The 20,652-nt window shown below is 40.5% G+C and overlaps 2 protein-coding genes across 7 annotated transcripts in view; both read left to right on the plus strand.

Moving 5' to 3' along the window:
* Positions 1-6,416, plus strand: part of LOC308613799 (uncharacterized protein) — a 366,445-nt gene extending 360,029 nt beyond the window's left edge. For both annotated transcript variants that reach the window (XM_081227835.1, XM_081227836.1), the window contains one exon: positions 6,319-6,416. The gene's annotated coding sequence lies outside the window, so the exon portion shown is untranslated. The remainder of the gene's footprint in view (positions 1-6,318) is intronic.
* SIPA1L1 (signal induced proliferation associated 1 like 1) overlaps positions 6,337-20,652 on the plus strand; it is a 138,880-nt gene continuing 124,564 nt past the window's right edge. For 4 of the 5 annotated variants that reach the window (XM_081227829.1, XM_081227830.1, XM_081227833.1 and 1 more), the window contains exon 1: positions 6,337-8,119. In XM_081227829.1, coding sequence (XP_081083955.1) covers positions 6,622-8,119 — 1,498 coding nt within the window. In that variant the 5' untranslated portion in view covers positions 6,337-6,621. The remainder of the gene's footprint in view (positions 8,120-20,652) is intronic. The other variant, XM_081227831.1, reaches the window with a different exon arrangement.

Below are 20,652 nucleotides of genomic sequence, written 5' to 3' on the forward strand. Positions count from 1 at the left end.
ATGTCGTAACAGAGGTGATAGTGTGTCCCTGCCTTATTTACTTATGGAGCCCTTTCTTATGAGTTAGTAACTTGGATTTGAAGCACAATTCAGGGAAAGTTGATAAGCCAGCCTTTCCCCCTGTATAGTAGACATTTATTGGTTGTCTCCCCTGACATCCATTTCTCACATGCCCTTCCCCAGGTCCTATTTGGTAATAGGATGATCAGTACTAGATCACAGTTTGCAGGATTGATGAATAACTTTTTAATGGATTTTAAATGAATATTATTATACAAATTAGTATTTTTCAAAACACTCACTACCTTTGTGGATCTAGTCTGCTCTCTTGATATCCTGGGTGCTGACCGTGGAAACTCCATGCTCCTGATGAGTTAGTTGGTGAGCTCTGATTTCTTTTCGTTGAACGTGTTCATTTGCTGCACCTCAAACACTATTTTTCCCCTAATAATCCTGGTTCACTGTTACCTTCTACTTATTACCTTTTACCCTGCTTTTTACCTTTTACCTCCCTACTTCAAGCTCCTCACACCTAGCTCTTTGGCATTATATTCGTTGCTTATTGCGTAAATTTTGTCATATTTAAATATAAGTGTTTGGGGCTTCCCTGGTGGCGCAGTGGTTGAGAGTCCTCCTGCTGATGCAGGGGACACGGGTTCGTGCCCCGGTCCAGGAAGATCCCACATGCCGCAGAGCGGCTGGGCCCGTGAGCCATGGCCGCTGAGCCTGCACGTCCGGAGCCTGTGCTCCGCAATGGGAGACGCCACAACAGTGAGAGGCCTGCATACCACAAAATATATATATATATATATATATATATAAGTGTTTGAATTTATTCTATTCTCCTTTACTTTGCCAGCTATGGAATCGTTTCCGTACCCATCAGTAATTCTACCATGTATCTTGCTCCTACGTTTTTAATTTTGTCACCCCACTTCTGCCATCAAGCTCATTGCCAAATTTTCATGTTGTTTCCTTCACCCGCAACTATGCAAAGTATCTTCAAGCCTTACTAGGCCTTTGAAATGGAACTTTCTTCGTTGAACGTTTTTAGTTTGGAGGGTGGGTGGGAGGCAAATGTTATTATGTCTTTTGGTCCTCACTGTGTCCAAACAAGCACTTTTTAAAAAAATATTTATTTATTTAATTTATTTATTTTCCTTTTTTTTTTTTTTTTTTCCGGCTGCGTCAGGTCTTAGTTGCGGCACATGGGATCTTCGTTGAGGCAGGCAGGATCTTTTCGTTATGGTGCGCGTTCTCTTTGTTGCAGCGCTCGGGTTTCTCTACTTGTTGTGCTTGGGCTTCTCAGTAGTTGTAGTGTGCAGGTTTTCTTTCTCTGGCTGTGGCGTGCAGGCTCCAGAGTGCGTGGGCTTTCTCATTGAGGTGCGCGAGCTCAGTAGTTGTGGTGAGTGGGCTTAGTTGCCTCGCGGCATGTTAGATGTTAGTTCTCCCACCAGGGATCGAACCCGCATCCCCTGTGTCGGAAGGCGGATTCTTTACCGCTGGACCACCAGGGACGTCTCCAAACAAGCACATTTTAAATTGCTTTCTTATCTCTAAACTCAAATGTAACTTTATCCTGTTATGTATGTTTTGTATCCATAACTTCTTTTTTCACCTTGGTAAATCCAGGGCAAGTTATCTGAATCTACTTTGTCTCCATCAGTACTGTCTTTTTTAGATAGTGAACATTCGGAGAGCAGGAACTAGATTTCTCAACTCCTCTCTTCCCAATCCTTCCTGCTTTTTGTTGAAGGGATAGAACGGAAATGAAAGAAAGGGGAAAGTCCAGTCTAAAAAGTTATGTGCTGATTCATAAAGCTTAAATTATCCAGGACATTGCACGGAGTCGTTTGTATGTGTTTCAAGGCTAACTTGAAAGAGTGAGACGTCCCTTCTATCTGAGATGTTACTTTTATGTAATGTGAGTGAAATTCAGGAAAGCCAAGAAGGGATGTAAAGAGAATTGTTGGCCTTATTTGGTTATCTTAGCTAATCTAATGTTCAAGCACTGTGGTGTGATATTTCTGTTTTAAAATAAAGTTTCCTGTTACAATCCAAAGCAAGAATATTTATGGGTATTATAAGTCTGTGTATACAACTTCATAAACTATTTACATTGACATTTTCATAAATACTGTTGTTGTATATCTGTGGAATCTCGGGGTATTTGTATAGTTATTCATCATCAAAATTCCTTCTATTTCCTGGTAGCATTGAGAGTTGGCTCTGTATTTGAGGCTGTACCAGTTAAGGAATCTAACAACATCCCATTTTGGAATATGGAAGTAATTGATGAGGAATGCTACATCTTTTCAGTAAATGTAACATCGTATTGCAGATTATTTCAAGGCAGGAACTGTAAGTTGTTGTTTGTTTTTTCTTTCCTTCCCACGTCTTCGTGTGTAACCTTTAAACTATTCTTTATGCCCTTGGCACAGAGAAAGTTTCCCATGTCGTTCCTTTCGTTTGGTTCCTTCAATTATTTATTGTTCTCACTTCCTTATCACCCATTTTATTTCTTGGAAAATTTTTATTTTCCCATTTTTTCTGCTTGTTAGTTAATTCATTGTTGAAAATAGATAAAAAGGGAAGATATCAAATAAGCACGTGCATATATTTTATCTGGAGTTTAGGGGAGAGGGTCATGAGAAGAAATTTGGAGGTAACTGCATAGAGATAATATTTAAAGCTGTGGGTACCTATGACATCACCAGACAGTAGTGGCTACCATGCAGATATCTCCCGAAGTAATTTCATTATTCTGCTTCATTCAGTTGCACAGGCAGCTGATCCAATGAAGGTCAACACCCTGCTGTCCAGAGTTAATATTTTTACTCCAGTGTACCCAGGCCTGCGATCTCATCCTAATGCACTCAGTGCTCAAATGCATCCTAATGCTGATACCCTTTACAGCCCCTTCCAAAACTCTGAAGACCTGTAAGAGAAGTAAGCCAAGCATACCCGCCCTGGAATCACTAGCTTTTGAATGGAGCCCACCAGTGATTCTGAGGAATGAGCCAAAAGAAAGAGGCACCAGAAATTAAGGACAATGTGTTCATCATGGAGACCTAGAGAAGACAGAGTTTCAGGAACGAGGGAGAGAGGTCAAGAATGTAAATGTCTCAGTGAGCCAGGATGACAGGGACTGTTTTTACACCTGTAGCTTCCCTTGGAGGGAGGGACTGTTTCCCCAAATATCCCTAGCACCAAGTGTGTGGTCTGTGTTCAGAAGAGAATGCAGAAAGGCTCAGGGTGATTTAGAGGAGAGGGGGAGGTACTTCTTCTGGAAGAATGGTGTTATCAGAAAATGCTGATAGGTTACCTGGTGATAGACCTTGAGTGATGGAAGGACTTTCATCTACTAGACGTTGAACACATCTTCTCCTTTTCTGATAGTTTCCAGGACCTCACAGAACTAGACTGGTATTGGTATTCTAGGTAAGTGGATCTACCATGGACTCAAATAGTACCTAGAGCTGTAAAATTAAACATATAACAAGGATATTTCTTAAATAGTTTACTCTTTCAACAGATGGAGGTGACATGCTGTAAATTAGTATTGCTCTTCTATTCTGTTGTTTTTTTACCATATTTAATGATGCTTAGGCAGGTTTGCTGATAATCAGGAGAATTGCTAATAACTGTCAGCATATGTTTGCTCTTTGCATCAACCCGGAGGAATAGGTTTTAGGTGTTATTGATGTGTCATCATATTACACACATGGATGGCATCTTTATTTTCAACTAGTACTTGAATAAATGCAAAGCATATATGTTTGTATAGATGCTACTCCATGTCTGATGTTAAAGGGGTTTGTTGCTATAAATAAGGATGGGAAAGAGGAAGGGAAGAGAAAAGGAGAAAAGGTCCTCATGACAAGAAAAGAAAATCTGTTATTTAACTTAGCTGTCCATCTTGAACCTCCTCGGCTTTTACAGGTCATTAAACTGTGGGTACTCTCTCCCCTATGTGCCCGTCTATATTTTGAAAGTAAAAGGTAACATTGAGTTGTTATTATAATCAAGATGTAATAGGAGTCTTGGCATTTCTTTTCAATTACAAAGAAATACAGTTATATCTGTATAAGATTTTTTAAAACCCATTAAAAAACACAGGAAGCATATGAGATGGTTCTGAAAAGGTGTCCTGTAGTAGTGACGACCAAGAGTGGAGATTTTTCAAGTCAGTGCTACTTACTGTATTTTGGTGCTGGCCTTCAGTTTCCTCCTACAATGGATATAACTTCACATATCCTAAAAAAGACAGTCCTGCAGTGAACTCTATTCTAAGGGAAAGGAAATGTGGAAAGAAAGAGTTTTTACCCCAGTGGGACTGGTGAATTGGCCTTTTAGAGAATGTCCGTTCTGGGAATGGTAGGTGATTTATTTGCATTTCTGTGAGCTTGTGAGAAGCATTGCAAACATCTGATTTTCATAAGAATCTATTGAGAATTATTTTGTATGTCAGTGTATTCTTTCTTTGAAAGCTATTTCACTGAAATAAACAGCTTCTTTTTCCCTAGTTTGTTACAAAATAGCTCATAAATTGTGGTTTGGGGTTGTCAATTTTTTTTTTTTTTTTTTTGAAATGGGCTAGTGTTTCTTTTGCATCTTGCTTCAGTTGCCCAGTTTCCTTCCATTTTATAAAGAACACTTCTTGAACCTTGGCTGTGGCCACATGGGCTGCCTTCAGATTCAGCAGTTAGCACATTATTCCACTTGAAGGTTTACAGTTCAAAAGGAGCCTGGGCAGTTCCCAGATGTAAAGTCAAATCATAGCAGTCTGACGATAGAAGTATCTAGAAAGCTCAAAAGCCAGGTTTAATGGGTAGCTGTGCAAAACCATTATCCCTTTCACAAAACATGGTGAAGAGGAGCGAGAGGGAAAACAATTGGCGTTTCTGTGCCGGGCTGGTCTGAGCAGCCCGTGTGAGCCCGGCTGGAGTTCAGCTGGCCCTGCATTCTGCAGGCGGCCGTACGTTTTGAAACACCCCTAAATGTTCCAGCCTTTAAATAGCAGCGAGTCTTCTAAAATGATGCTGCATAGCGCAGGAGAAATTAAAGCGGCTGCCTGGGAGGCAGGAAGCCGACTAGCGAGATGCTTAATTATCGTGGAAGTAAGTGCTTGTTGCCGGGGAGCGGAGCGCAGCGAGCGCGGGTCGGCCTGGATGTCAGCCGTGATTTGTAGACAATGCGGCCCCGGCAGCACAGTGCTGGTTCAGCAGCATCTTTCCAGACATGCATTTGGCAGGAATTTAAAGGCCACCTCTTGTGTAATTTGTGGAACCTTGGAAAAGGGTGCTCTGCCTTTATTTTCATGACGAACGCAACCATGCAGGATTTTGTGCTCAGAATTTGTGCCTCTCTCCTCCTGATTGACGTGCGCCTGAGGAAGTTGGTTTTCTTCACCTGCCACCTGGAAGGATGTTAGCAGGTCTCTGTCGCCGGCTGGGGGATATGGAAAGGTCTGTCCACAGCAGCATTTGGTTTCTGCTGTCTTCATAAATTAGTGCCAAAGGGTGGGGTGGGTTGCAGGGTGTAAGGAAATGAAGGCATTTTGCTAATGAGCGAAATGTTTCTAGCTTTAAGGGTAGGTGGATCTCAGAGCTTGGGAAGAGGTGGTGAAAAATGCTGGATGCATTCTGAAATACTCCTCTTTGGCATAAGTAATAAAGTAGAGGGAAATATAGACGCGTGCTAATGGGTAGAATGGCTCCGGGAAAACCCTGTTTATTTTCTATTGTATTTGCTCTTGCCAACTCTGTAAAGAAAGCCTTTGTAAAGAAACAAAAAAACAAGTTTGGATTTTGAAATACAGAAGAGGTTAAAAAGTGAGTGTTGTGACATATTCAGTAACATAACTTTTCAATTTTTAGTCTTGTTAAAAAACTGTACGTTGCTCTAATTATCGAACTCTGTTGGTTATGCCTTGAACTTCTGCTCAGCACAGTGGTTCATGACATTCTACATTATTAGAGGTCATTGGAGTCTGTACGTGGTCTTTACTTGGGCTAGGAGCCTCGATATCCTGGAACGAGATCCCTCACCCCCTTTCATAGTGATATGAAACAGTTCAACTAATCTGGAGTGTTATTGGTCTTTTAAAATATAAATAGTTTAAATGATGGATATTATTAAATGCTTTCACTTTCTTCCTTCCTTTCAAGCCTGCTTTACTCAAAAGATGGGTTGTGAACTGTGAGCCACAATCCATTAGTGAGTCTTTTATTTGCATGTGTCTGTTTTTGACAATTGCATGTTTATTTTTAGATGTATTTATCAAATGCTAATTCCAATTGTCCTTCTCTCTTTTAGAGGAAGCATGGGATTATGGCAATCACAGAGTCCCAGAGATACAAGTTCCATTCAGTTTTTTTCTGAAAGAAAGCCGTCTATCAAAGTGAGGCAGAGGAACTCCTGTGGATTCTAACGTTGTGAAGGTCTGGATTTTCAGATGCTTGAAAATAAGGCATTGTTTAACCTTTTAATTGAAAAAGATTAAGATCTCATGCAACTGATGTATTTTCTGGAAGCCATTCTCCAAAAGGGAAGTGCACATTTAAAACTTAGGTATGATGGTCCTTTCTGCAGGGATTTAAGTCTGATTGCTTTTACATCATGACCAGCTTGAAACGGTCTCAGACTGAAAGGCCGGTTGCCACTGAAAGGGCGTCTGTTGTGGGCACAGATGGCACCCCCAAAGTCCACACGGACGACTTCTACATGCGACGCTTCAGGTCCCAAAACGGCAGCTTAGGGTCATCAGTCATGGCTCCTGTAGGCCCCCCCCGAAGTGAAGGTTCTCATCATATAACCTCGACCCCTGGAGTCCCAAAGATGGGGGTTCGGGCAAGGATTGCAGATTGGCCCCCAAGAAAGGAAAATGTAAAAGAATCTAGCCGTTCAAGCCAGGAAATAGAAACCTCAAGTTGCCTTGAGAGCATGTCCTCCAAAAGCAGTCCTGTGAGTCAGGGAAGTTCTGTAAGCCTCAATTCCAGTGACTCAGCCATGTTAAAAAGCATACAGAACACACTGAAAAACAAGACGAGGCCGTCGGAGAGCATGGACTCCAGATTTCTCATGCCTGAAGCCTACCCCAGCTCCCCCAGGAAAGCTCTGCGCCGGATACGTCAGCGCAGCAACAGCGACATCACCATAAGTGAACTTGACGTGGATAGCTTTGATGAATGTATCTCGCCCACCTACAAGACGGGGCCATCACTGCACAGGGAATACGGTAGCACATCTTCAATCGATAAGCAGGGAACGTCCGGAGACAGCTTCTTTGACTTGTTAAAGGGCTACAAAGATGACAAGTCTGATCGAGGTCCCACTCCGACCAAGCTCAGTGACTTTCTCATCACTGGTGGGGGCAAGGGCTCTGGTTTCTCCTTGGATGTCATAGACGGGCCCATCTCACAGAGAGAGAACCTCAGGCTCTTTAAGGAAAGGGAAAAACCACTCAAGCGGCGTTCCAAGTCTGAAACCGGAGACTCGTCCATTTTCCGTAAATTACGCAATACCAAAGGTGAAGAACTTGGGAAATCGTCGGATCTTGAAGATAATCGATCGGAAGACTCCGTCAGGCCCTGGACGTGCCCAAAGTGCTTTGCCCACTACGACGTCCAGAGTATATTATTTGACTTGAACGAGGCGGTTATGAACAGGCACAGTGTAATTAAGAGGAGAAACACCACCACAGGGGCTTCGGCAGCTGCGGTGGCATCCTTGGTCTCGGGGCCTTTGTCCCACTCGGCCAGTTTTAGCTCCCCGATGGGCAGCACAGAGGACCTGAACTCCAAAGGAAGCCTCAGCATGGACCAGGGAGACGATAAAAGCAATGAACTTGTAATGAGCTGTCCGTATTTTCGGAATGAGATCGGTGGAGAAGGGGAAAGGAAAATCAGCCTGTCCAAATCAAATTCTGGTTCCTTTAGTGGATGTGAAAGTGCCTCCTTTGAGTCAACCCTCAGCTCCCATTGTACAAACGCAGGAGTGGCAGTACTTGAAGTGCCCAAGGAAAACTTGGTGTTGCACCTGGATCGAGTGAAAAGATACATCGTGGAACACGTGGATCTCGGCGCATACTATTACAGGAAGTTTTTCTATCAGAAGGGTGAGTAGAGATCTTTTATTATTTTAATCTTCTTTTGCCATACTTTCTGAAAAAGAGTACTGTCTATTAGGATTTTTAAGCAGCGTGATGTAAGGTTTGCATGAATACCTTCTGATGGTGAAAGGGTTAAATAGTTATTTGCTGCAGTGTATTTCCTTTTGCATTTTTGAGTTACTTCCTCCTTTTAGATCCATTAAATATCTTGTATTGACTAGCTTATGAAATATTAATTTTTTTAGAACCTTTGATTTAATGGATGAAAGTGTAATCTTTGTGCAGAAGACTTGCTGTTTCACCTTTAGGGATAAATGTCATATAAAGTTAAAAATATTATAAATACAGCTTTTTTTTTTTAAGGGTTACTAAAGCAATCTTAATGCTGTTTTTCATTTATTTAGCACTTTTACAGTTAGTACGGGACCATTTCTTTTCTGCCTCAATGTTCTCATCAGTGAATGGGAATTATAATACATTCCTATTCATTTCACAGGAATTTTAGTGAGAATTAATTTTGTTATTTGACCAAAGTGTCAGAGCCAGGAATCAAACCTAGGTCTTCTAGATTTGAGTATAAAAGTCACTGGAGTGAGAAGTACTGTTAACATGTTGATGACTTCCTTTTCCATTTTGTATGGGGGAAAATATATTGTTGGATTGTACTGTATGTGAACTGTATTTGTATACAGTTTTATCTCATGCTTGTAAGAAAACTCTGTGATTCATTGAAAAGTAGTTTAAATGAACTCTTAAGAGCTTTCTAATAGTGTTTTTGAGCAGCGTTATTAATTGAAGAATGAGTTTGTCACGCAAACACCCAAGCTAGGAAACAGGATGCTTGCCGGGGAAGGACATACACCTATGGTCCACTAGCTAGCTCCGTAATTTCTGCATTGAGCCCAAGTGAGAGGCCCCCTGTATGCAAGCTACTAGAGCAGTTTTTGTTTTCCCACCTACTGTTTGGGGGTTTTGAGTCCTGCTTAAGTCCTTTTGAGATTTATTCTTCTGAATGAAGTTTCATTTCTAGTACTTCATTCTGGTACTCTAGCTTTATGACAGTGCTCACTTTAAAATAAAATTTATTGTAAGGTTATTACATGGTCAGCCCCATTCATGAGAGTTTATTGACCAAAAGAATCTTGTCTTGGTGTTCAGTATCCATGTCTCTTAAACATCTATGGCATAGGTCCTGAAACCAATATGATAATGAAAATCCCCAATTCACTTGTAAGCCATCTTTATTTTCTCAGCATAACCTTCTGGAGTTCAGATTTTAGAAATCACTTCTCTCTCATTCTGCCCGTTGGGCTACAGGGTTTCTCGACCTTGCCATCTTGGCATTTGGGGCCAGATAATTCTTTGTTTGGGGGGATGTGTCATATGCGTTGCAGGATATAAGTTGTTTAGCAGCGTCCCTGCCCTCTACACCCCAGATGCCAATAGGTGTCCCCAGTTGTGATGACCGAAAAAGTCTCCAGTCATTGCCATATGTCCTCTAGGAAGTAAAATCGCCCCTAGCTGAAAAGCCCTGTTTTGCTGTTACCTGGGGAAGTTTTCCACAGGTGTTTGTGAGCTGTCTATAGGTGAGGCCATCTTGCTAAAGAACTGACACTCCAACATGAGAAAGAACATGTTACTTACAGTCTTTATTTATGTAGTAGTTGGCTCTTTTCCTGTTAGGCAATGTGATCACATTCATGATGAACATTTTGAGTACTTACTGTGCACCAGGAACTTAGCATTTGGTATGACATGCGTTTTCTCATTTCACCCTCTCCATGCCCCCTGGGGTATAGGTATTGTTATCGATGGCATTTTCCAGATGAGAAAACGGGGGTGTAAGTGGCTGGTTTTAAGCTGTTAAGCTGTCACGAAGCTAGTAATACTGGAGCCAGGATTTCACCTTTGGGGTGGCTGACCAGAGTCATGTTCTTGACTGCTTTGCCTTGCTCTCTATTATATTAGACTAAAGGGAAGGAGTATATTTTTATCTTTAAACCTGGTAAAATTATGCTCAGTGTACTTTGTCTTTCAAAAGTAAGGAATAAAAATTTGAACACCTATATTCCAGAGTAATCCAGCTTAGATCATAACACTTCATAAATTTAAGAGCAGTTAATTGAAAGTAGTTTCTAATTTAAGCCATAGAAAATACACTCTTAGCTAACATAATTGGAACAAGTTAACTGAAAAAAATCATTAAGGCAGGGAATCTTTCAGAAATATACATCCTCAAAGTATTTTATTTTCATTAAAATTTATAATAATAACTATATATTTGCTCAACTCTTGTGAGAGGCCGAGGGCGTTTCTTTGACAGTGATTCTACTATTTTGAATTCTACATTGTGTGAATAGTATAAACCATATGAGCAAAAATATAGACACTAGCAAAGCAATCTGAATCTTACAGAATCTGAGGTTTCAGAATTTTTTCTCATTTTTTATAGGTTTCGCCCACATCTAATCCAACAGCTTTCCTTTAGTGATTGCTGTTATGAAGTCTTTCCAAAGCCTTCAGTTTAGTTTTTAATAGAAACAAGATTTATCTCTTGTACTCATATTCCATCAGCTTTCATAATATTTAATTAAATTTCATAATTATAATAACAAGTCAACTGGCATAAACAGGTTTGGGAAGACACAGCCGATTCTTTGTCAGCACGGAGTCCCAACTGGTGGGAGGAGAAAGTGTGTGTGGCACTGCAGATTGCCTGCTAGTGCCATTGGGCATTTATCATTGTGGTTTACAGAGGGGACACAGAGCAGTATTAATACATGAAGCTGGTCCAGTGGAAGGCAAGGCAATATCAGAGAGCGCCTGCTGTGTTTTCTTAGGCTATACAACTTAGAATTTTCAAATTAGGCAGGTCATTTGTCACAATTGATAAGATACAACAAATTATGGCTCTGAATGACATCACTTGAAGCTGAAATTAACACGCCTAAAGTATAACTGTGTATTAAAAAATTTATATAGTATCTAAACCTTTCTTAAATTTTATTTTCTTGAAGGATAGTTTATTTACAATGTTGTATTTAATTTCTGCTGTACAGCAGTGTGATTCAGTTATACATATATATGCATTCTTTTTCATATTCTTTTCCATTATGGTTTATCACAGGATATTGAATATAGTTCCCTGTGCCATACAGTAGGACCCTGTTGTTTATCCATTCTACATACAGTAGTTTGCATCTGCTAATCCCAAACACCCATTCCATTCCTCCCCCATTCCCCTTCCCTCTTGGCAACCACAAGTCTGTTCTCTGTCTGTGAGTCTCTTTCTGTTTCATAGATAAGTTCATTTGTGTCATATTTTAGATTCCATATATAAATGGTATCTGTACTTTTCATCACAGTATAAAATAGAGTTAGACAAGTAATTCTGTCTTATGATTTTTAATATACAACTTGATTCAGTGAAATTAGTGCACTAACTCATTTTTCCTAATCAGAACCTGGAAACGAGTCATCTTGTTGAAGGAGTACGTCAATGTCAGATGTAATTTATCTTCCAGCAACACAGAGTAGCACTACTGACCTGGTTGTTACTACAATCTCTTCATCACCAGATATTTTCCATTCTGCCATTTAATGAATTCCTGACTTCACTGTGGCTAAGTCTCTGGGGGGGAAATACTCACTTTACTGAAGATTATATTGTTGACATTATATGTAAAATTTAATTGTATTAGGCTGATGAAGCTGCCATCACTTTTTAATATTACATTGTTTTTATGAACATCATTATTTTGCAAATTTAGACCTGAGAGGATATTTGCCTCTATCACATAAGTCAAGTCCGTTGCTGGAAAGATGTTGGCCCAGTGGAGGAATCCCACTGTTTGCATTTATTGAAATAAGCAACACACCATCAGTGTTCTTTCTGGTCCTTCCTCCTGCCCACTTCTCTTTGCTGTTTTGCCAATGTGTGTGGTGTTTTTATTGAGACTCACCTAGGATTAAATGACAGTAATAATGTAGCTAACATGTATTGTGTTATTACTTTGTGCTTTGTGCAGACCCCCTCACATAATGCTCCTAAGACCCCAACGCAGAGTTGTCATTGTGATAAGTCCAAGTGATACAACAACATCCTTTTTAGGCACAAAGTAGGCAGTAGGATAGCATCAGAATTAATCTGGTCATCTCCCTTTGAGTACATATATATTTTGTGTTTAGTTTTTACTTAGATAGTCACCACAATTAAAGTAACAGTACAGGGCTTTTTTGGTTTTGCACTGAGCGTAAGTGTCTGAGGCACGTCCTCGCTGAGTCCCATTCAGAAGGATGCACTAATGGAAAAGAGAGGAGCCCATGGGTTGCCTTGGCAGTGGTGTTTATTGCTCCATTGATCAAAAGTGTTGATAGGGCTTCCCTGGTGGTGCAGAGATTGAGAGTCTGCCTGCCGATGGAGGGGACACGGGTTCGTGCCCTGGTCCGGGAAGATCCCACATGCCGCGGAGCGGCTGGGCCCGTGAGCCATGGCCACTGAGCCTGCACGTCCAGAGCCTGTGCTCCGCAACGGGAGAGGCCACAACAGTGAGAGGCCCGCGTACCGGAAAAAAAAAAAAAAAAAGTGTTGATAGGCTTATCTGATGCCAGACAGAGTGTCACTCTCAAAGTCAAGTTATTGAAGATGCTGTGATAGGAAAGGGCCTCTTCCCCCTGCCCAGTGGCCAGGAGCAGCTGCCATTATCTGTTCTAAAGCTCATCTGCGAATATTTTCCCACTCCTGAAAAGAAGAAACACTAATGCTCTGCACCTGATTATTCTTCTGATAACTTTGAACCACCAGATTTGATTGTTCTTTTCCGGTTTACCTTCCTCCTTCTACACCTCCACCCCGCCCTACCCCACCATACATGAGTGTACCCACACACCCACACCCACAAAAGTCAGGTTCAGCAGTCCGCTGGGCTCCAGGATTATCAGTTTGAGGACACAAACAAGTTGGATTTCAGTTGGTCTCGCAATGTCCAATTTTCTGTATTTACCTCTCACCCTCTTCTTATCAGCTGTCTTTAACATTTCTTTAGAATATATGCACTGAACTTCACTTGTACTTGGAGTGACGGCGTTAGTGCTCTGATATATTCTCCAGTTGTGTTATCAGGAGCTATTCTGCTAGTTCAGTTTGTTAAATGAGCATCATTAAGTACCTATCATAAGTTTTAGTGGATTATCGTAGGGTACATATAGAACATCAGAGAACATCGTACAGCTAAACTTACTTGTAAAGCCCTGGCTTATTTTGTTTGTTTAATTCTTCTGTAAGTATAGCAACATTAAGCTTGAGGAAAGTACTATGGGATGCCTTATAGCTCAGAGTCCTTTAAGGATAGCTATTCTGTGGTTAGTTTTTTGTGGACAGTCGTATTTCAAGGACGTGGTAAACTCCACAGTCAGCATGTCTGCTCTCCAGAACCATGTTGTGCTCTTGAACTGAACAGTTTATTTCTGCCAAAACTAATAGGGAAAGATTTTATACATGTATAATAACTTATTGTCTTAATGCCCTTGTCTTTTATTTTTCTCTTGAGAGCATATCAACTGTATTTAATTTGTTCGAAGGTAGCTCTCTAGTTATTTAACCCTTTTCAGGGAGATCTGGGGCACTAAGTAACTTCTTGAGAAACTCACCTAGGAGTGTTTTGCTGTTGCCTCTTTACCTGTTCAGGGTTTCTGGTAGCAAGAAGGCCATTCAGTAGGGAGGTTTGCATGTCTGCTCTTTGGAAAACAAGCATCCTCTCCTTTTTTGGCCGTGATCTCTCGAGTCCCATCACTGATCATCTGAACTCTGATCTGTGAGGCGTTTGGTATTTCATATTACCTGAGCCGTCTCCGTGCAGAGGTTTGTGAAAGCTGGTTAAAAGGGCATGTGCCTCAACTGCTCCTCTCTGTTTTGTTTTTAAAATCAAGCTAGACCGGCCCAAGGCCACATTTGCTCAAACACTTGACTTTACTCAAAGTCATCTTGTAAAGATCCAATCATATAGAAACAGGATGTGCTTTTGCAATAAAACTGATGATGGAGACATTGGCCATTTAGTCATCCTTCAGCCCTTAAGGAAGTTCCATGTGAGGTATTTACTTTAGAACTTGATGCCAGGAATTGTTTCCTGGTAGCTACCAAATGCCTGCCTTTCTAATGACAGGTGTGTTTTATTTGTTTGATTGATTATTATTTATTTATTTATCTATCTATCTATCTATCTATCCATTTATTCATTTATTTATTTATACTGTATCTCCTCTTTTACCTCAACTCCCAGAAGCAAATTTGATGCTCCAGTTGTATAACCTTCATTAACAACACATTTGTTTCCACTTTTGTCTTTTATTTTCCAATTTCTGTTTCATTAGCACAACTTACATATTTCCTTTATAAAGAATGACCTCAAAAAATTCTTTTTAGAAAAGGTAATTAGTATACATTTATATCCAAATAAAAGACCTCTGTTCCCAGGCTGTGTCTTCAGTTCTAGCTACATTTCTCACTCTCCATTACCTGCTTCCACCTGGTTGGTTATCTGGTTGGCACCTCAAACCCTGGGACACAAATTTGGACTTCATTTTTCTCCCTGAACAAGCCTCCCACATCCTTGCCCTCGTGCTGTAAATGCCACCATTATTATCAGTCACTTGGATTTGAAACACCAAAGCCTCTTTGTTGCCTCACTTCATTGTTCTCAACCTCCAATCAGTTGGGAAGGCCTCTTGAGTCTGCCTTCGAATTGCTCCTAACTTCTGTTCTCTGTGTCCCAATCCCAGTTCTGTCACTTCAAGCCTGCGTTACCTCTTGCCCCAATTCTTGGCCATTGTCTTAGCCTCTCCATCTCTAGTCCGTCCTACTCAAAATGCAGTTTCTTGTCTTTGCCAAATACAGTCTAATCACATAGCAATTTACATTTTACATGATTGCATTTATGATTTAATCATGTAACAAATACATTATCGGTCAAGTCCTCTGAGAAGCAGGTGTTGAAACAGTATAGGCGTGCAAGTGGTTTGTTAGGGACCTGGGGGTAATGCCTATGAAAGAAGAGGGCAGAGGAAGCAGAATTTAGCAGGGAAGGCCTTCAGTCCACAGTGCAGGTCTGACACCATGAAAGTAAAAGGGAAAAGAAGCAAAAGTGGGCAGGGGGAGCCTCAGCCTCCCGTGCACATCTGACAAAGTCTCAGCCAACGCCATGGAACGAATAAGAGCATTAGAGAAGTCATCTGTTGGGCAGTAACAGCCAGGACCTGTCACCCCTGGCATGCTCAGTCCTGGGGCTGCCCAAGAAGAGTGTGGCTGGGCTGGAAAACTGTAGAAGATCCAAAGATGCTACAGCCAGAGACTTTCAGCTAATTGCATTTCTTGTGGCTGAATGGGTTGTGAGCCCTTTCTGGAAGGGGAGATGTTAAGTGTTGTGCCTCTGTGGCTGCCACAGGTGCATGAGTGCCTTCATCATGCTCGGCATGATTTTGGACACCTGGAGTGAGAAGTAAAACGGAGCACCTTCATGAGCTTACATTCTGATGGAGGGAAGCAGACAGTAAACAAATCAAACAATGCTTACTGTGAAAATTAATAATGCAGAGTTGGAGAAAGTAATCCCTCTCCTAATTCTAATAGTTTGATTTGTAATCTTCTCTATCTTTTCTTTTTTTCTTTTTTTTTAAATTGAAGTATAGTTCATTTACAATGTTGTGTTAGTTTCAGGTGTACAGCAAAATGATTCATTTATGCATACATATAGAAAGATTGATACTTTTTCAGATTCTTTTCCATTATAGGTTACTACAAGATATTGAGTATAGTTCCCTGTGCTCTACAGTAGGTACTTGTTGTTTACCTATTTATATATAGCAGTTTTTATACGTTTCTAAATCTTTTCTTACTCAAAAATTTATTATCCTATTTACTATTGAGTGCCCTTCATATTTTTAAGTAGTTTTAAAAATTAACACCTGCACATTCATACATTTATTTGTTCATGACATAATGTTTATTAAACATCCACTCTGTGCCAGCTACAGTGCTCAGAGGAAGAACAAAAGCAAATAATTTTTTTTCTAATTTCTTTCCCTTAAGTGATCTGTATCTTCTGAGTTGAATTTTCTGTTTGTCTTTCATGCTGTTGGTTTTCCTTAGTTGTCCAGTAATCTTTGCCACATTTATGAACAAAGGCCAAGGAGGATTGGTGTAAGTGGCAGGCTTCCCCTGCAGCACTGTGGGTCTTTTTCCCTAGCTGGCCTCACATTACATGGGGGAAGTGAGGGCTAGCACTGGAAAAGTAGTGAGACCCCCTAACAGGGAGGAGTGTGTAGACTGAGAGGGTAGTGAGCCCGGTGCAGATAGAAACCCACATGGGCGCCGGAGTTGGGAGGGCTTTATTGTGCTCCCCTCCTGCCTTTCCTCCCGCCCGTGCATCAGAGTAGGTTTTTCTCCCTGTGTCTCCTGGGATTCTGAGTAACCTGCTCCTTCCCAAAGGTGCGAGTGCCTTCCCACCACTGTTCCAAGTCACCCTATGCCCTGGTTTCTGCCCAGGGCTTTCTATGGCGCCCTGGTTCATAACCAGTCTAAGCACTCCTTGAAGGCAAGGACCACAGATTAGGCAAGCTCAGCAAACGTTTCACAACTGAATGAATGTTTGGTCCTGATGCAAAGTATAAAATTTATTGCGTTGAGGAGCCAGTGTATCTTATATTTATAGCATCAGGTAGAGGCAGGGAGGGCCCACTGTGTCCATGACCTTGTGTTACACTCTGGACACCAAATAATATGTTACAGTTCCTTTTCCTCTCTTTTCAGGAAATGAGACCACAGATAAGTCTGTGTGTGGTCATGGTGGTTTTGTGGAAATTAACCAAGACCACCAGTCGATCCCCATAGACCCAAAACACAATTATGGAGACTGATTTTTACTATTGTAAACCTTCTTAGACACAAATGATGGATGCTAAAGTCAGTGGATGACAGTTTGAGGAGAAACAGGAGAAGAAGCAGGATTTACATAATCTCAAAGTATCTCCCCAAAGATACTTGTAAACCACGAGGAGAAAAACAGTAACTTTTCAGGGAAGAAACCTGTCATGTGCCACCTTAATGGGATGAATCAGGTCTCTGTTATGAACTCCATGAAATGATGCACTGAGGTTACATCATTTCTGTGATTCTCTTGCGCAAAATGCATAACGTTAGTCCAAGCATGTGAAACCACCAGACAAACCCAAATTGAGCGATAAATACTGTTCAAAGGTGTCATGGTCATGAAAGACTGTTACAGACTGAGGAACTGTAACAGACTGCAGGAGACTAAGGAGAAATAATAACAATTAAGTACAACATGGGATAATGAATGAGATTTCAGAATGAAAAAGGACATAGTGGAAAAACTAGTGAAATTTGAGTAAGATCTTTAGTAAATGTTAATTTACCGGTTCTGATTAATGCCGACTGTGCTATATGTAGTTACATAAGATGTTAACATTGGGGAAGACTGGGTTAAGGATACATGGATTGAAATTCTTTGTACTATATTTGCAACTTCTCTGTAAGTCCAAAAGCAGTCAAGATAAAACGTAAAACACAAAAACCTTCAGGTACAGTCCATAACAGCAGCTGACATGAACCATCCACATGAAAATGGGAATACTTCTTCAACTTTGTGTGTCAACATGCATCAAGGCGAATGCCACGCTTACTAATTCCTATACCCAAAGAATTTCTGTGCTCTTTGTTTTGCAGTTTCGAGGACATGAGGGCCCTTTAGGTCTGTTATTTCAGTACAAGTTAACATATAATAAATCCTGCCACCCATTTTTCAAATGCACACCTCATTATTAACTTCAGACACCAGTGAGCCACCAAAATTAGGTGCTCCAAACATACTTGCTTTATTGTACCACTTCCTTTGCTTATCTTCTCTTGGAGCTCCCTGCTGTGTATGGGGAGGTCATGCATCTGAACTTCAGGGCAGCAAGAGGAGAGACCTCTCTAACTGCATTCGAGTCAAGTAGAAGCATTCAGTGATGTAGAAGCATCAGCAGAAGCAACCTCAGCAACCCATATCGACACAAGTGTGTGAGCTGTGCTGAGTTTTTGAGACACATTGCATGGGCTTCACCCTCATGAGCGGCAGTGACTTTGGCCTTGACTGAATTTCTGTTTCTGAGGGACTTCCTTTCAAACCCTTCAGAAGCATTTTACACAGACATCTTCCTGAAATATCCCTAGTAAGGAGATACAAAAGATTTTTTTAAATATAAAGACATTGAGTTAGAGACAGGTGTTTCATTATAATTTCTTTCATTTGGATGTAAATTTTTTTTTTTCTGAGCTGGCATTTGTAACTAACATTAAACTTAAAGAGTTACATTAATATGCAACCTTGTAAACTATGCTTTATATACTCTTTGACCATTTGCAAACCAAATACATTTTTTATACTTTTAAAAATCTTCCTATCGTAAAAGTCACATATATTCATTACAGAAAAATTAGCAACTATAGCAAATTAATCATGTGATTACTACTGATTTTATTTCTCATCTTTTTTAATACATATTCATTTTTTAAGTAAAATAAGGATCATTAAGTATAGTTTTATGTATTTTTTTCATGGTTCCATAATTGGCTATGCCATCATTTATTTAAAGTTTTCCAGCTGTTCTATATTCAGGCGTTCCAGTTTCTTATTATAAATCATTCTTACATTAGATCTTCCTAAGTGTCTTTTGATTGTTTGTTTGTTTGTTTTTCCCCATTGACCCCTTTGGCAGTTTGGTGAAATCTATGGACTCTCCTTAGAATAATGTTTTTAAGTGCATAAAATAAACGTACAAAGCAAACCAAGCATATTAAAATACAATTGTAAGAGTGTTAAAAATTTTGTGACATACTATATAGATGCTTCTTATTGCATTAACAAAAAGATCCAGCATCAGATCTGATAACTACCATAATTTCAAAGTTGTGATGAGCATAATTGATATTTTGATATGTCTGCAACAACTGTAACGTGATATGAAAATGTCTATGATTTCTATTGGCATCAAAGTCACGTGTACAGCTAATATTACTGTAGTTGGTTGGCTCATTTACAGCTAACAGAAATGCTACGTTTCATTTAGAAGTTAGTGAAAATAAAGTTATAATTTTTTTCATTCAAGTTCATGGAACCCCTAATTTCTATCCATAGACAAGTTTAAAAACCTTGACCTTACATAAATGATTTTGTTACGTAACTTTCTTACCACATGTCCAATTATTTACGTTAAGGTAGAGCCCTGGTGTGAACTTTATAGGAACCTTGAATTTTATTGCCAAATTTTTCTTAAGAAAGCTTAGACCAGGAAGGTCCAACTGATATTTTAAGACTGTATAGTGTTTAACATTTTCTTGACTACTTTGAATATTTACAGTTTTTATTTTAGACCATTTATTATAGGTCCAAAACATTTTCATTTCTTCGATCACTAATGAGATTGAATTTTTAAAAATATAATTATTGGCTATTTGTCATAGATTAAAAATCTCCCGTTTTGGGCTTCCCTGGTGGCGCAGTGGTTGAGAGTCCGCCTGCCGATGCAGGGGACGCGGGTTCGTGCCCCGGTCCGGGAGGATCCCACATGCCGTGGAGCAGCTGGGCCCGTGAGCCATGGTGGCAGAGCCTGGGCATCCAGAGCCTGTGCTCCGCAACAGAAGAGGCCACAGCAGTGGGAAGCCCGCGTATCGCAAAAAAAAAAATCTCCCGTTTTGACACTGATACTTTTTATTTTCCCTTTGTTTCAACCAGAGCTTTCTTTGTACTTTTTTTCTTTAACCATTTGTATGCAATTTATTAATGTCAGTCTTAGTCTACTTTTTATTGGCAAGTTAGGGGGCTACTGGGGGCTGCTTGGTCACGTGAGACTTTAAGCCTAACAACGTAATGTAATTTTGGCAAATAGACCACCTTACCTTTTAAGAGTTACCTATGGAAAGAAGAATTGGAACTTCAGAGTACTGTGCACTTTGTAAATGTGGGCAGTTACTCTTATGCAACCATAATTATAAACTTAGTGGAGTGCTTTGGGACAGAATTCTGGCCTGTGGCCAGTCCTGTGTAAATGTCCCCATCCATTACTCTGACCTGCTTTTGATTATGGTGCAAAGTCCTAGGCTATTTAGTTCTCATGGAACCTCCACCCTTATAATTAGGATGAGCCTTTTGGGGACCAGAGACAGAACCTCTGAGTGGTGCTCTTCTCGGAAAGAGCCATTCATTCATTCATTCATTTAAAGTTTTAAAAACTTTTTAAAATTAATTTATTTACTTATTTTTGGCTGTGTTGGGTCTTTGTTGCTGCACGCAGGCTTTCTCTAGTTGTGGCCAGCAGGGGCGACTCTTCGTTGCAGTGCACGGGCTTCTCATTGCGGTGGTTTCTCTTGTTGTGGAGCATGGGCTCTAGGCGCGCAGGCTTCTTCAGTAGTTGTGGCGCATGGGCTCAGTAGCTGTGGCTCGCGGGCTTTAGAGCGCAGGCTCAGTAGTTGTGAAACACGG

Source organism: Mesoplodon bidens (genome assembly GCF_964165515.1).
Source record: "Mesoplodon bidens genome assembly, chromosome: 3".
NCBI lineage: Eukaryota > Metazoa > Chordata > Mammalia > Artiodactyla > Ziphiidae > Mesoplodon > Mesoplodon bidens.